The sequence below is a fragment of the Vidua macroura genome, chromosome 18 (genome assembly GCF_024509145.1).
Source record: "Vidua macroura isolate BioBank_ID:100142 chromosome 18, ASM2450914v1, whole genome shotgun sequence".
Classification (NCBI taxonomy): Eukaryota; Metazoa; Chordata; class Aves; order Passeriformes; family Viduidae; genus Vidua; species Vidua macroura.
The window spans coordinates 7,071,540-7,086,152 of record NC_071588.1 but is presented as its reverse complement, the minus strand read 5'-3'; the positions used below and the strand labels follow the sequence as shown (position 1 = coordinate 7,086,152).

At 44.0% G+C, this 14,613-nt stretch overlaps 1 protein-coding gene across 1 annotated transcript in view; it reads left to right on the top strand.

Moving 5' to 3' along the window:
• LOC128816496 (uncharacterized) overlaps positions 1 to 12,242 on the top strand; it is a 32,037-nt gene extending 19,795 nt beyond the window's left edge. Inside the window, exons 3-8 of the mRNA XM_053994159.1 lie at positions 3,310 to 3,361; positions 3,462 to 3,564; positions 4,788 to 4,951; positions 8,729 to 8,974; positions 9,596 to 9,640; positions 9,737 to 12,242. Coding sequence (XP_053850134.1) covers positions 3,310 to 3,361; positions 3,462 to 3,564; positions 4,788 to 4,951; positions 8,729 to 8,974; positions 9,596 to 9,640; positions 9,737 to 10,351 — 1,225 coding nt within the window. The 3' untranslated portion in view covers positions 10,352 to 12,242. The remainder of the gene's footprint in view (positions 1 to 3,309; positions 3,362 to 3,461; positions 3,565 to 4,787; positions 4,952 to 8,728; positions 8,975 to 9,595; positions 9,641 to 9,736) is intronic.
• The last annotated feature ends 2,371 nt before the right edge of the window (positions 12,243 to 14,613 follow it).

The window sequence follows — 14,613 nt, the reverse complement described above, 5'->3', positions numbered from 1 at the left end:
TGCTAACAGTTACACAAGCATGCCTCTCCAGTCAATTGCTTTTCTTTTATATATTTCTTTTCTCTATATCTATCCAAGGAACACTTCTCCGCCCCCCAGCATATGTTTGCATTTTTCTAACTCCCTAGTGAAAACATTTTTGTAGAAACAGTGATTTATCTCTCTCCCTTCCAACAAATTCAAAACAGAGCCCATTCTCCCCAGGTTTTTGACAAAATAAACGCCGTTTTTCAAATTATTTGACTTCCATGAAAACATCAGGTGAACTGAAACAAACAGTGCCCCTTGCAGGGCTCCACTCTGGTGGCTGGGTACTGTCAGGAGTGTTCATTCCCCAGAGCCATCAAGCAGCTGCTCTGGCTTCTCCCTTCTGCATCCCCTGCCTCATCCTCCAACCCCAGAGTGTCAGGATTGCCCAGACACCCCTCACCTCTGGGGCTGGTTTGGCAGAGCAGCTTGGTTTTCCTTGTCCTGATGGAGGCTGCATTTTAGCTCTGGCTGAATAAACACGAAATGCAGGCCAATCACAGTGGGCACCAGAGAACATGGGCACAGTGATGAAACTTAAATACCATTTCTGTTGCTGTATGTATAGAAATTCCTGCTTTCAGGGTCTGAGCTTTTTGTAGCTGTAAGAGTTAAATTTGCATGTACTACATTTAACTAACCTTTTTGTTTTTAAAGAGCTCACAGAGCACTAATTTAGACCACAATTTTTTGCTAGCTCTAAAGGAAAATCTCTGGTGGAAAATGTCTTCCAGATACCAAATACTTTATTTTTATACCCTTGCCAATCTTCAAAAGAGACAGAAACAGGCTCCCTTTGCTATGGCAGCAGTCTGGGCTGATACACATGTTGAGTAGGCTGTTCTTGCTCCAATACCCCTATTTAATTTCACTGTAACGATCCATGAAGCAGAGTATTTTTCAACCCAAAAAGTGCACCGGCAATCTGAGGCTGCACTGGCTGAGGTTTCCTCTGCAAAGCCTGTTTAGAAAGTCAAGCCATGCTGCTCACAGTCACAGTTTGGCTTTTTGCTTGTTAGATGTTTACAAAATAATGTTCTGCTCTTGCTGACCAACAGAAAAAACAGTTCACAGGGCTTCAGCCCCCCACACCAGTGTTTGTGTGTTCTGGTCACTGGGAATACATCCTACAGGGGTCTCTATGGCACAGGATTGGGCTTGCTTCTTTTAACACTGCCATTTATGCCTCTTAATTGCTCTACAATTCTTTTTTTTTTTTGTTTGTTTTTAAAAAAGATATCTATACCTCAGCCAGCTATTGACTGAATGTAAATAGACTAGCCCTACTCCTTCAGGCTCTTGACAGGGTGTTTACTACCCCAGCCTCCTGTATTCCCTGCATGCTTTTCCTGGGAGGCCTTGATTGCACTGCTCTATTTTTTATCAGACTTAGAGCATTTAAGTGAGACCAGGTGGAAGGGATGCCATGACCTGTGCTGAGTTACCTCACCTGTGTTGCACTGAAAGAGCCTCTTCTCCCTCTCTACTGTGGTAACTGCTGCAAGGGTATTGGTCTCTGGCCCCAGAACCACTGGCACTGGTTGGATCTTGCCTACAACTCACAGCTGTGGGTTTTTAATGTAGCTCAGAATAAGACTGCTGAGGCCATTAAGCACTAAGCATTAAACTTCTTTTAGATTGAGCCCATCAAGCTCTATTTTATGCTTCTTGTCCTAAATAGAGGCTTGAAATGAGGTGTCAAATGTGTGTTAGCCACAGTCTGTCCTCTCTGCAGAAAATGTCAGGGTGGCACAGGGTGGGCTGAGGGGGAAATGATGCTGCTTTACCAGTGCAGCACACTCAGAGCTGGGACCAGCCCACCGAGGCACAGGGACAGTGTCCTGCCTGGACTGGGCACTGCAGAGGATGCCAAGAGGAACCTGGAAGCTCTTGGCCTTGTAAACTTGCTTCATAAACTTTCTCTTCATACTTTTTTTATTCCTCTGGTACCAGGTTCAGCTGTTGATTTTTTTTTTTTCCATTTCTATCTGCTGCTCTTGCTTAGCTAAAAGTAGCAGGCTCTGCCTTGCCAGGAGTAGAAATGGCCTGGGATGGGCTTGGCACCCACTGCCACTCCAGTGCACCAAGTCATCAGCAGTATCTGCTCAGGCTCATTGCATTGAGCAGGGCAAAGCTCTCTGGGGAAACTCCAAGTCTCTGCCACACTGCAGCTTTTGTTTTCTACTTGGGGAGGGAATGAAAGCTTCAGTTGTTAGTTGGCCAATAATTCTAATTACTTTTGGCCATGAAGCCTGGCTCGAGTAATGGGGGATTTTTTATTTTCTTTCCCAAGCCCCAAGAACAACAGATACGTCCATCTTATTTAATTTTAATCCTGTCCCATGCAGTCAAACTTTCACTGTATGGTTGCAACCCATGAATTGCAGCTGCACTTTATGTCTGCATAGCCTCCCAACCCTTGAGTGTACAGTGACTCTACCAAGCCTTCAGTGTTGCCAACTCTCCCCACCCAAGCTGCCCCGCCAGTCACTGCCTGCTGCCCATCCATCACCTGGGGGTGAGAATTTGCCTTTGCAATAACCTGGGTTGCATCCCATCAGTCAGTGCCTAATGCTCCCCTGTGTCTGCACTGTCCCCTGGAGAGCCATTGGGCACAGACTACTCTTGTTTCAGTCATTATCAGGTCCACCAGTGCCAGCCTTTCTTTGTGATGTCTTTAAGTCTTACTCATCCAAAAGATTGTAATCTCAATTTTAGTAAAAATGTGGAAAAAATGGCTAAGAACATGCATGTGTCTCCCTTCAGCCAAGAGGCACGTTCATCCCATCATCATCTGCCACAGCACTGCCTTTTAGTGAAAGTCACACAAATGAACAGCATCTGATGCTCTCTGCTTGCTAAATTTAACCCAGTATGCAGGATTAGCTATGCAGATGAAATATTCTGTCTAGCAGGATAAGAAGGGTGTCACTGCCCAGACTGAAGGATCTCAGTCCTGCTATTCAGTTACTGATGTGAAAGAGCAGCTGTCAGGGGGGAGCCTGGTGGGACTTGGCAGAGGTTTGAGGTCTGTTCCTGCTTTTGCAGTGAGCAGAGGAAGAAGATGACAGGTTCTCTTCTTCAGCTGACTTTCCAGCACATGAGCATATAATTTTCTCCCCTTGTTTACAGGCCTTGCTGCCTTGAGTCTTGGCAAGTATTTTGGATGCTTATAACCTGCTGGGTTCCCCTCGCAGGATGAGCAGGGCCGAGAACTTTCCTGCTGTGGATCTTTAACTCACTCGAGGGCTTGTTGTTGTTGTTGCTGTCTCTCCTTTTCAGGCAGAGAACGTGCCCCAAAAGGAGCTCATCCAACGCATGCAGTGACCAGGAGGTTAGTGCTACTGGCTTCAGCAATTTCTGTTTCTCTCTTTCATATTGGCTGTTGCACTGTTTATCTGACGATGTTTACTGGGGCATGTTCTGAGTTGTAGAACAGGATCCAGAACTCCACTGTCGATATCAATGAGCTCCAGCTGGTGGTGCCAAGCCGGGAGAATGAAAACAACAACCACTCTGTGAGCCGGGAGCAGGCGGGTAAGCGCGGGCCATGGGCCGCAGCGGGTCAGGGCACCCCGAGCCAGGTCATCAGAGCCTTTCTTCCCCGCAGCCCTCGTCACTGGCTCGCCCATGCACAGCTGGAGAGCTACTCCACAGCAGAAAGCCTTTGTTGTGGGGACTGTCCCTTGCTGCTCCCCCCTCCCTGGTAGGGTAATTCCCCTGGCAAGGAGCTCGCACAAGCACAGCTCCAGCGCGCTGCCAACACAAGCTGTCACAGCACATGGCATTGCTGAGACACTGGGTTAGCAGAGCAAATGTGTTGGGTTCAGGCTGCTACAAACAACTTACACAGACCCATAAACTGGGGAAGAGTTTCACCTGCCCTGGGCCTAAATTGGTCCAGAAAGGATGGGTTTTATAATGCTCAGATTGTCTTTGGCCAACTCCAGCTCCCAGAGCTCCCTGTTTCTGTGGGTCTGTAGGGATGGAGGTGCTTTGCGTGACATTTACCTCACAGTGAACTTCCAGGAAAAAGCATCCCAGCCAAGCTGCAGAGAATGTCACTTGCTGCAATTTTGAGTCACAACACATGAACCGTCCCAGTGCCCCTTTTGGTTAGTGGAGGCCAGCAGGGAGGAGCTTTGTGCTGTGTTGTGACACACCATCAGTTTCCCAGTGAACCATGAGCTGCTACACACTCAGCTCTCACAAGAGTATCTCCACAAAAAGCTAATTCTGTACTCCCAGCCATGACCGCTTCCCGTCTCCTTCTGGAGGAGGTTGTGGCCAGAGTCCTCCTTGCCTGGACCAGATGACAGGCCTTGGGGACACATGCAGACATACATCCCCCTCCATGGCAGTCCCTGGAGCATCAGGCTGCCTGTACGAGCAGATTCACTGGGGTTTAACCAAAAACTACAGCTCCCAATATTAGCAGGTTTGAGTAAATAAAAATAAATAATGAGTTGAGCAAGTTTGCAAGTTTCTGATCTGCAGCACAACCTCATGTGTTTAACACAAGGAATTTCAGTTCATGTCTGTTTTTATTAGAAAGCAGACCCAAGGGTGTTTCTCCTCTCCTCTTTTGTCTTTAAAAGCTTGCAGTTTCAGGAGAGAAAACTGTTGACTTGAATTTTGTTCTGGCTGGTGCAACAGCCAGCTAAAGGCTGTTCTAGATTGTCTGGTGAGGGAGGGAGGAGTTGGAAACAGATGTTTTGGACTCTTGCAAGCAGTCTTTATTGATTTTCTTCCTTTCTCAGTCACTTCCTGCAGAGGCAGCACAGAACGGTCTCCTCAGGACACTGACCCCGATGTGCCCTCCTCCATCTCTGCGGTGACCACTGAGACTGGGAGTGATGAAGTGTTTATCATTTCTGCTGGACCTGGGACCAGTGGGCTGAGCTTTACCACCTACAGGATACAGGTACATTCCCCAGCATTTCTAGCAGGCTGCAGGATGTCCCTCCTGGACAGCACTTGTCATACCTGTCCATTTTTGCCTAATGGCCACTTTCTAGAAAGGCAGGGACTGAACCAGGCAGTTCTCCTACCCCTCAAGCTGAGCTGCCATCAAATGATGTGGACTGTGATCCCCTGAGCCAGTATCTTCCCAGCTTTGGGAAGAGCAAATGCAGAACCCTACTAGCAAATAATGGAGATGTTTGCCAGCAGACAGTAGGACCAACCTGCAGAAATGTTAATTGGCAAAGCTGATGTTCATTAAAATTACCACCTGTAGCAACTGAAGGACCTGAGAGTCAGACCTACTCCTGCCCACCACTCCAAGTGATCAGGGAAGTTTCTCAGCTCCTCAGAAAGTGTCTCACCAAGCTGATGTGAAAATTAACAGCTTAGGCTCCAAAAAAAATCAAATACTTCAAGTGAAAGCACTGAGGCCCTCACAAATTCATAGACAGAAACCTGAATTGATTCAGCAGGTTCTCTCTTATTTTAGCTTTTCCCCCTGGACTCCTGGTCCTTTATTTGCTTAGAAACAGATGATGGCTCAGAAGCCTCAGATCTGGCTGTCACCTCTTCAACCTCGAGTGAGTGCAGACAGAGCACATTCATTGCAAGTGTCTGCTAAAGCCTTTGCCAGGTCAATACTCTCTTCTCCAGTGCCCTGTCTCTTTTTCCCACAAGAGGATAAACAACCAGCACAAGGAACTCACATGCCCAGGACAGGCTGTGCAATACTTCTGTCACAGTTTACAAAACAAAAGCATTCTGTATCCCTGCACTTGATTAGGAAATTAGCCAGGAGGCCAGGCCGGTCAGGATTTTCCTACACTGGTGTAAGACACGTGCTGAGCTTTGCCTCCAGCTGGCCACCCTGATGAACAGAAAGAGGGAAAGAAGGGAAAACAGCTCTGGAGCCTTCCCTTGCCTGAACGTGACCTTCTGTGGAGCAGGGCACTGGGAGCTGTAGCCAGATGGGCACCCTTGAACAAACACCTGCACTCCCCAGTCCTTTCCAGAGCAGAGAGCTTCACCTGGTGGCAGCCCCACGCACATCCAGCTTCTAGGCAGCAGGGAAAAGCATTGTCCTGCCCCTTTTCCCCACTTTAGCCAGAAGGAACAAATACACACACTCACCCCATTTCTATTATTCTGCAAACAATCCTCAGAGGGCATTTATACATAAAAAAATAAAAGAGTGTTAAAGCAGTGAAAGTAACCCAAAGAATTTAACACATCATTAAGTCAGAAAGCATCTCCTCAGTGATGGCCATGCAGCACACAAGTGAGACAATACTCCCAACCAAATTCCTCAAGGAACCAAGGCTGGAAGCATGGCAGGGCCTTTTTAAAAGCCCTGGGCCTTTCCCCTCAGCTGAAGACCATCCTCTCCAGGGCTGTGGAAATTGAGCACAGCAGACTAATTACAAACCTGCACTCAAACGGGCTCTCACCAGGCCACTTTATACTGAGGGCTCCTGGATGTTAGACGTGTTTACAGTTGAATTTTTAGGTGTGTATTTTTAGGGTGTGAAATGCTGCTGGCCAGCCAGCCTCCAGGCCTCCCAGAGGATGTTGGTGCATGGCTTTGTGGCCCAGCACTAGGCAGTGGGATGAGATATCTGCTGGAGCACAGCCCATTCCTTGGCAGGAGCTAAGCAGTTATCCCCTTGTGAAAACATGTGTGAAATCCTGGGCCTTCACAGTACAGTAAATAATGCCAGCAGACTCACCTCACGCAAAATGCTTGACTAGAATTTGTGAAATTATACGGAGCTTTCATTAAGAAAATTATCTTGACCTTTTCCCTGAGAAACTGTGTCTGGCTGCTTGGTCCTGTGCTGCCCACCAAGTGTGAGCCTCAGCTCAGCTGGGCCTGAGCCAGTGATTAACTGGCTTTTGCTCTGTGCTTTTCAAACCTATTTGAAGACACCAGTCCTGTGTTATGAGGGAAGAGCAAAAAATCCCCTGTGTTTGTGACTGGCGTGAGGAAACAGAGGGTGGGATGGCTTCTGGGGAGATTCCAGGTGTCCTCCAGTAGTCATGGCTTTCTAAATCCCCTTTGGTTTAAGGCATCATTCACCCTTTGGCTGACTTATGACTATGATCTCTGATTTCTGATCAGACACTGCAAGTTTCAGATGCAAAGGTTTGAGTAAAGAGCATGATCATGGAAGTTTAACAAACATTTATTGCCAAAACATTTTCAAAAGTCTAGAAAATACATTGTTCATCTTCACAGTTACTTCCAGTGTATCTATCTCAAAAGTGGTGGCTAATTTTTACATCAGTTTGGAGGTATTTATAATAATATTAGAATAATAAATCCTAAGACAGCCTGAAGGGGCCACTAAGGAGAAGACAGCTGGCTTAAAAATTTATCAATAAAGATTGTCCCTTTAATAAAATCTTAGACTAGGAGCTTAATATTGAAACCAACTTATCCAGAGCCTGATGCCTCTCCTAGCTTCCTACTGAGTTTCTTTTTCTGATCTAGTGCTAATTTCTTGCCTTTCTGCCCATCCATTTCCAATATGACACATTCACTAAATAGTTTCTTTGATTTGCAGAAACTTGGGAGATTCAGATTCTCAGAAATAACAAATTACGTGTTTCTGGTTTCTCAGGATTTTAAAATCCAGGACACTGTGGGATTTATTTCAGACACTCTTTAAGGACTGTGTAAACTTTGAGAATATGGATTTTGCATTCTTCTCATGACAACCATATTCACACAGCTGAAAATTAAAAATATGTATAGAGTTGTGTAACAGGAGGCCTAAATAACAGGTGAAGTATTAGTAAGAATGAAAGGAGATTCATAGGAATGTCAGGAATTCTTGAACTTTCCTGGCTCTAAGCTTATATCAATATTAAGGACAAAAATTGTGATTTCAAATGCAACATCAGAACTTACAAAGTATGGAAGAGATGTTTGTCTATAATTCATTCCCATGTCTGATCAACTCTGCTCATTCACAGGGCTGGTGACAGCAGTTTAATGTAGTCTCACCTCCTGATGATGCCAATTTTACAGCTGATGGGATGTCCTGTTCTACTCCTAAAGCATGTTGTCCACCTGAAGAGCATTTTTTATGTGAAATGCAAATCTCCTTGGCTCCAATCCAGTTCTTCTGCTTCTTGTTCTATTCAGTGCAGACACTGAGAACAGATTATTTCCTTTCTCTTTATTTTTCATTATTTTTAATTCTTCCCTAACATAGGATAAAGAGCACCACTTACTTCAGTCTCTTCTCCCAAACTGTGCATTTTTGAGACTTCTGATTCTCTTCTTGCTTGCTTCTGGATTTCTTTCAGTAGGCTCCATCCCCCTCTAAGTTTTATTTCCCCAGACAGACACACCTGGAGCCTTCCAAGAGCCAAGCAGAGTGTAAGAATTCTGTTTTACACAGGGAAGTTTATGACTCTGATCTGTCAAATACTTCCAGTAAAATTAAGCTGTAGATATTTCATATATTTAGTGAAGGTTGTAGGACTATATCTTATCTTGAAATTTCCCACTTCAGCTTTAAACCTGAAACTGGGGGAGCAAGGTAAAAGTTTCCTCCAGGGAAGCCAGCGAGCTTCAGGCAGCTCACTGGAAGAACAACGAGGAGAAGTTGCATTCCTGAGTCCTTTGAGAACGACTGAATCAGTTTCTCACTAACAGTCTGTTTTCAAAGCGTTTTAAAAATGTTTTGATGAAAGATGCCTATAAACGATCTTTATTTACTCTTTTCAGGACAAAAACCTGAAAAGAAGCGTCACAAGCCCGGCCTCTGTGTCTGACTGGCTGAGCTCCCACCCCACAGCTGCAGGGGCAGACGCTGCTGAGAAGGGGAACGTGCAGCTGGAGCATCCCTGTCCCAGGCAGCGCACCTGGAGCGCCCGCACCTTCCACGACCTCCTGGCTCCAATACCACAGCTACAGAAAAAATGGTGCAGCTGGAGCACCAACAGCCCCTTCACAAAGCTGGTTGACAGCAGTGTAAGTCCTGCAGGGAGGGGAGGGTGTTGGGGTCTCAGCTCCAGTATTTCCCACTGTTCACTGATAGAACACGTTTTCCCCTTGGCCAGTGCCTCACCTCTCTGTCCTGCAGTGCAAACACATCTCAGTCCATCTTCCTTGGTGTATGGGAAACTCTGTGGCCTAATTATATTGTAATTTAGCCAGGCTTTCCTAAAATATTAAGCAGCTGTATTTTCCAGCAGTTGGCACCTGGTTAAGAAATTATCCCCAGTCCAGAAGAGCATTAAGAAATGCCTTCAGACAAGATTATCTCATTGAGTGTTCTGACATGTGCTTTTTTTCCCCTGGTTATGCCTTGAATTTATTATAATTGATGTATTATTATTGCACTGCAAGGAATCCGTAGGTGTGGCAGGGATATCTGGGTCTCACTGACTGAAGTCATCAAACCAACAGCTTGTTACAAAGCTAATAAAGGATGTTTCTTCCTTTTTAAGGTAATAACATAGGTTTTTGCTAAGGAATCCATCTTGCCTCTAAAATAACCAGGAATTTTAACTTTTAGTTCTCTTGGGATCAAAGTTTCGAGAGAGAGCTGCTTTTCATGGCACGTCTACTAATTTTGTACTATTTGTGCAGGGTTTTTCTACAGCTGCAAGACCCCAAGGTGTGCCAACCAGAAAGGTAATCTCAGCCACTGAGATAGAGGGAGCATCAGAGACTGTTTACTCTGATTCATCTGCCAGTAATGCCTCATATCCCCTCACTCTGTCTGCACAGAGGCAGAGAAAGTTAACCTCCTGCAATTTGAAGAAATCCAGATTTGGGAACCCTTATTTTGGATTTTTAGCCAGTTCCCCTGACAGCAAACATATGAGGTCCTTGGATCCCTCAAGACATCTAGGGGCAGCATCTCCAGTTAACAGCCAAAGCCAAAAAAATCTTCTAGAGAGCTCCAACCCCCTGAAAATCAACTTGGTCAATGGTTCAAAAACAAAGGAGCTTATGGTAGAAACAGATAAAAATAAACCAGTTTTTGTTATTTCTGAAGAAGGGGATGATCAGCAGCCTCTGGTCCTGGCAGAACACCTTAGTCAGTGTGGAGATCACCTGTCAGAGCAAAATGCTGTGTATGCTCCGGCCGTGCCAGAGCGGAGCATGGTGGTTCTGACTGCGGAGAGGAACAGCTCTGCCCCCTTCACATCGAGCCTTCCCCTCTGGGCAAAATCCCCCACTTCATACAAAGGCCATGGGAAGGCCCCCAGCTCCTCCAGGGAGCAGCAGAGCTCAGCGGGTGGAGATGCCAACACCACTGAGCCCTCACAGAACTGCGACACCCCCGCTGCTCCTACGCTGTGCCAAGCTTCAGTCCAGCGATGTCCTGGGAAAGACTGAAACATCAGTTCCCAAACCCAGAGGGAACAGGGACATGAGCAGAGCAGAAGCTGTGCCGAGCAGTTGAGTGTGGCAGTCACATGTGGCAGCTTTGTTGAGAGCAGTCTTTGCTTCCCACATGTTGGGACAGAGATTACAAGGATACGAACCACAGCACAGCACAAATACCATCTCCCCTTCAGCTCACTAACCTCATCTCTCTTCTCCTGCATGCGACTTGGATGTAGTTTGTACAAGAAAGCATCCTCTGAAAAGATACTTCAGACTGCAAAACCCCTTTTCTGGGATGGGAATGAAAGTCACCTGAAGCAGTCACACCGTGGTTTATATCTGAAATGTAAATCAGTCCCCTGTCCCTGTGGCATCACTTGAGTCTTTCTGTTGGGAGCTCTGAGTTAGCTTCTGTTTATAGCTCTGCCTGTACAATCCAAGCCTTGCCAAGCCAAGGGTAAGAATTCAACCATGCATGTTTGCATACAGTTCTGTAAACTTCATTTTAAGTATTTCATAACTTCTGCAGTCTAGCACAAAGCTTACCAAGCATTAGCAACTCTAATATTAAAGAGCAAGATTATCTCATCTCCTAACTCTTTAGAGAAGTGTACAGACAAGCTGAGCAACCCAATACCAGATGCTTGTTCTATTAAAGTCTGATGTAGCTTTATCTTTGTTAGGTCTACATAGGCTTAGAACACCTCAGTCCACTACATTAAATGACTCCTCATGGCAACAGGAGCATGTGTACAAAAACACTGAAATACTAGGAATAGTCTTCAGCATCCAACACTTGGATATTTGCAGCTGCTCTGATCCTATATTCACCAGCTATTTATTGCTGGTAACGCACATTGACTAGAGAGCTATTCCCCTTCCTTTAGCAGGCGAGACTTGAAAGACAAAACTAAGGTGGGCCAAACTTTGAGTGCTCATTTTCTTTAGAAATTAACCCTACGTGGCTGTGCCTCCCTGAGTACAAATCCAGGGCATTCAATGGAACACTGAACCAAAGGGAAGCCTGCTAGTCCTATTGCCTTTAATAACCCCATCAGTATTTTAATTTCCTCCTGGTGATATTTTCCTGTCTTTGCAAGAGACTCCTGCATGTTTGTCCCGCAATTCAGAATTTCTTAAATGAAACAATTCCCTCTGAAGCTGCATTTTGCAGCTGAGACAGCACATAATTTTAAAGCAATAGTACGTCAAAAAACAGGTGTCAGAAAGAAATCTTCTGCACAAGTCTTCCCCTGTATTAGCTGCAGTGTGCATCCAGTTATCTTAATCCTTCTCTGTGAAGGCATTTAAGACTGATTGCTGAAATAGTTAACTGAAATATTTGTGATTTCACCTGCTGTTACAGCTTCCATTTGCACCATTAATGTCTGAGATATGCAACACAAGACTATAGGTTTTGCCTTATATTTTCTATGTGTGTTTACACGTCTACCTAGACATAGAAGCCGTGCAGCTGGTAGCAGTGGAAGCAAAAACACATTTGCCCTTTAGCAGCTGACTCAAACATGAACAGCAAACAAGTCTCTGCATTTATTATTTCCAGACTGTGTTCAGTGCCAAAGTCTGGCTCCATGTTGGTTGGTTCTTTTTTGGTGGGTATTTTTTTGTTGTTGTTGTTTTAAATTAATGCTACTTGATTCAAAGGGAAGAGATTAATATATTTATGATTTTAAAAATACTTAGATTCTGTCTTCAGCACTCTAACAGTAACTTCCACTGAATTAAATTCATATACATTGTTCTGTTACTTATTACATTTCTAAAGTTTGAAATACTAAAATCTACTTTTGAAAAGTACTTGTGTTCAATTATTGACAATAGTTATATTTGAAGGGCTGGAAAAAGTGGCTTTTTCAATAAAAGCATGTTTAACTACTCATTTCTATGGTGTAACAACACTTAATTTGTTTTGCTGAAAGCCTGAGTTGTGCCTCAGAGCACCAGCAGAGTGTGTGGGGTACCCCAGTGGTGGTAGAAGAGCAGAAAAGCAAACACTCCTTTTTAGATCCTTCCCAGTTTCTCCGAGACTGAAGATGAGGTGGTTGTTTACACTGACCTCCTCCACTACCTGTGTAACCAAAGACCAGACTTTGCTCACCAGGTTTGTCTAACTGCTGCCAGAGGAGGTTTCTGTGGGGGTTTGTGTTTCCTTTCAGATCCATCAGTGCCTGCTGCAGCAGCACATGGGCAATTACTTACAGGACTGCACCAGACACCCTGGCTGCAGCCTGGACTGTACACACACATATATATACACATGGATGTGGTGAGAGAGGCCCTGCTCCTGACAAACATGCAATACTGAACAGTGCTGCTTATTCTCTGAACAGAGGTGGCTAATTTACCAATTATTTAAAGGTGATGCCTTCTGGCACCAGAAGATGCTGAAGCCCAGTGCCTGCAGGTGGGTGCTGCAGGTACCCCATGGGAGACTTCAGTTCCTGACCAGCCTTTTGAAGTTTTTTTGTTTGATTAGGGGTTTTTTGGATTTTTTTTTTTAGGCAGATCACTAAAAATAACTGCTGAAAAGGTATTTGTGTTTATTTTGTACCTTCAAAGAATGTATAAAATATTTTCCTTCTCTTACAGCTAAAGCAACTGTTTAAAAGTTCTTATATTTTCTTTCCCTCCCCCCCCCACCCCAGATCACAAACAGAAACAGCTTCTACGTAAACTCTTCCAAAAAGTCACAGTGCAGAGTTAAGAAATTCTGAAAGCTCTGGGTGGAATAAAGTGCTTTAATACTCTCAGCTGTAAATATTGACTAGGATTAGGTTTAAATAGTATTACTTATGGCATTTATTTTGTTCCCAACAGCTATTATTACTTTGGAGAGCTATGGTGCCACTTTTAATGACAGAAAACCTCATCCCTCATGCATGGGCTTGGATTCAGTTTTACCCTTGTGCAGTGCAGGGTTTGCTGCATGATTCTGTGTTCTGTAACCAAGCAGCAAAATGCATAAGCTCTCCAAACACTCACTGAAGAGGGGGAAAAAAATAATTCCAATCACAACTGCATGGGAGAAAAATGTAAAAAAAAAAACATTATGGAGCTAGCAAAGAGAAGTAATCTTTTCAACAAAAGTGAGTAATATTCACCTTTATTCTTTTTTTAAATTAATTATTCTGGAATATACTAGTCAAACCCTAGCCAATGTGTTAGGTAGACTAAATAGGACAAAAATATGTCGGTATTCCAAATTTTTTCACTGTACAAAGAGAGCTTCAAAATAAAAGCTTGGAACTATACAAGTTGACAAGAATCTGGTGTGCTGAGGTTCTTACTGTCAGGTACTTGAACTGGTTGGGAATGGAGGCTCAAAGGGAAAACAACAGATTTAACATCCAGGTAATGCATCCTAACTTGGAAGATTCAGAATAGCATTTAGCAAGAAAAATCCACTTATAACTTAGTAGCAAAACATGAACTGAGGTTTCTTTTCAGAACTCTTAACTTTTTGTTAAGAGCAGTTGGTTGCAACTCTTTCTACTCAGAACTGTTTTGTTGGGGTTTTTTTTCTCCCTCAGGAGGGCAGCACATGAGCCCTAACAAAACACATTTGACTCAAACAGTCCAGTCAGTAGATTTTATTCTAAACAATTAAAGATTAATTTGAATTGCAAGGGAAAAGAAAAGGTAAGTCCTAAGCCAACACTTACCTAATGAAAGCAAGTGAAACTCAGCAGCACTGAAAAGAATACCCAACAGAGACTAAATACAGCTTCAACATATATTCATGGTCTGTCTAGAAATGTCTTTGATGTTAAACCTCATATGGCACACTTAGCATTTTTTATAATTCATTTCCTATGGAAACTAATGAGCTTAAGGGTGAAATTACCTCATTGAAAGTCAAAATGGAAGTGTGAAGAAAAGATGGATGACCTGGAAAGCAGATTTAGAAGCAATCTTTGCATATTAAGCATTGCTGTGGGAAATAGTATAATTAGTTTTCTTCAGAACCTATTCCTTGGAATTGTGTAAGTGATATTTCAGCTCCCAAACATCATACTGAAAGAATGTTAGATAAAATAGGTGGAAAAAATGCAAAATCCTCACATGTTCTTGAAATCAAGATGTTTTTTTCTTAACTTTCAGTGACTGTTGACTTATTTTTAAGAGGGCAGACTATAAAAAAATAAAGCTCCCTTCCAGCAGACTTCTAAGGGGCCATAAGAAACCAGATTTTCAGGTCATAATTTGGAATAAGCATTCACTTCCCAAAGTCCTAACTCCTTTTACTTGAA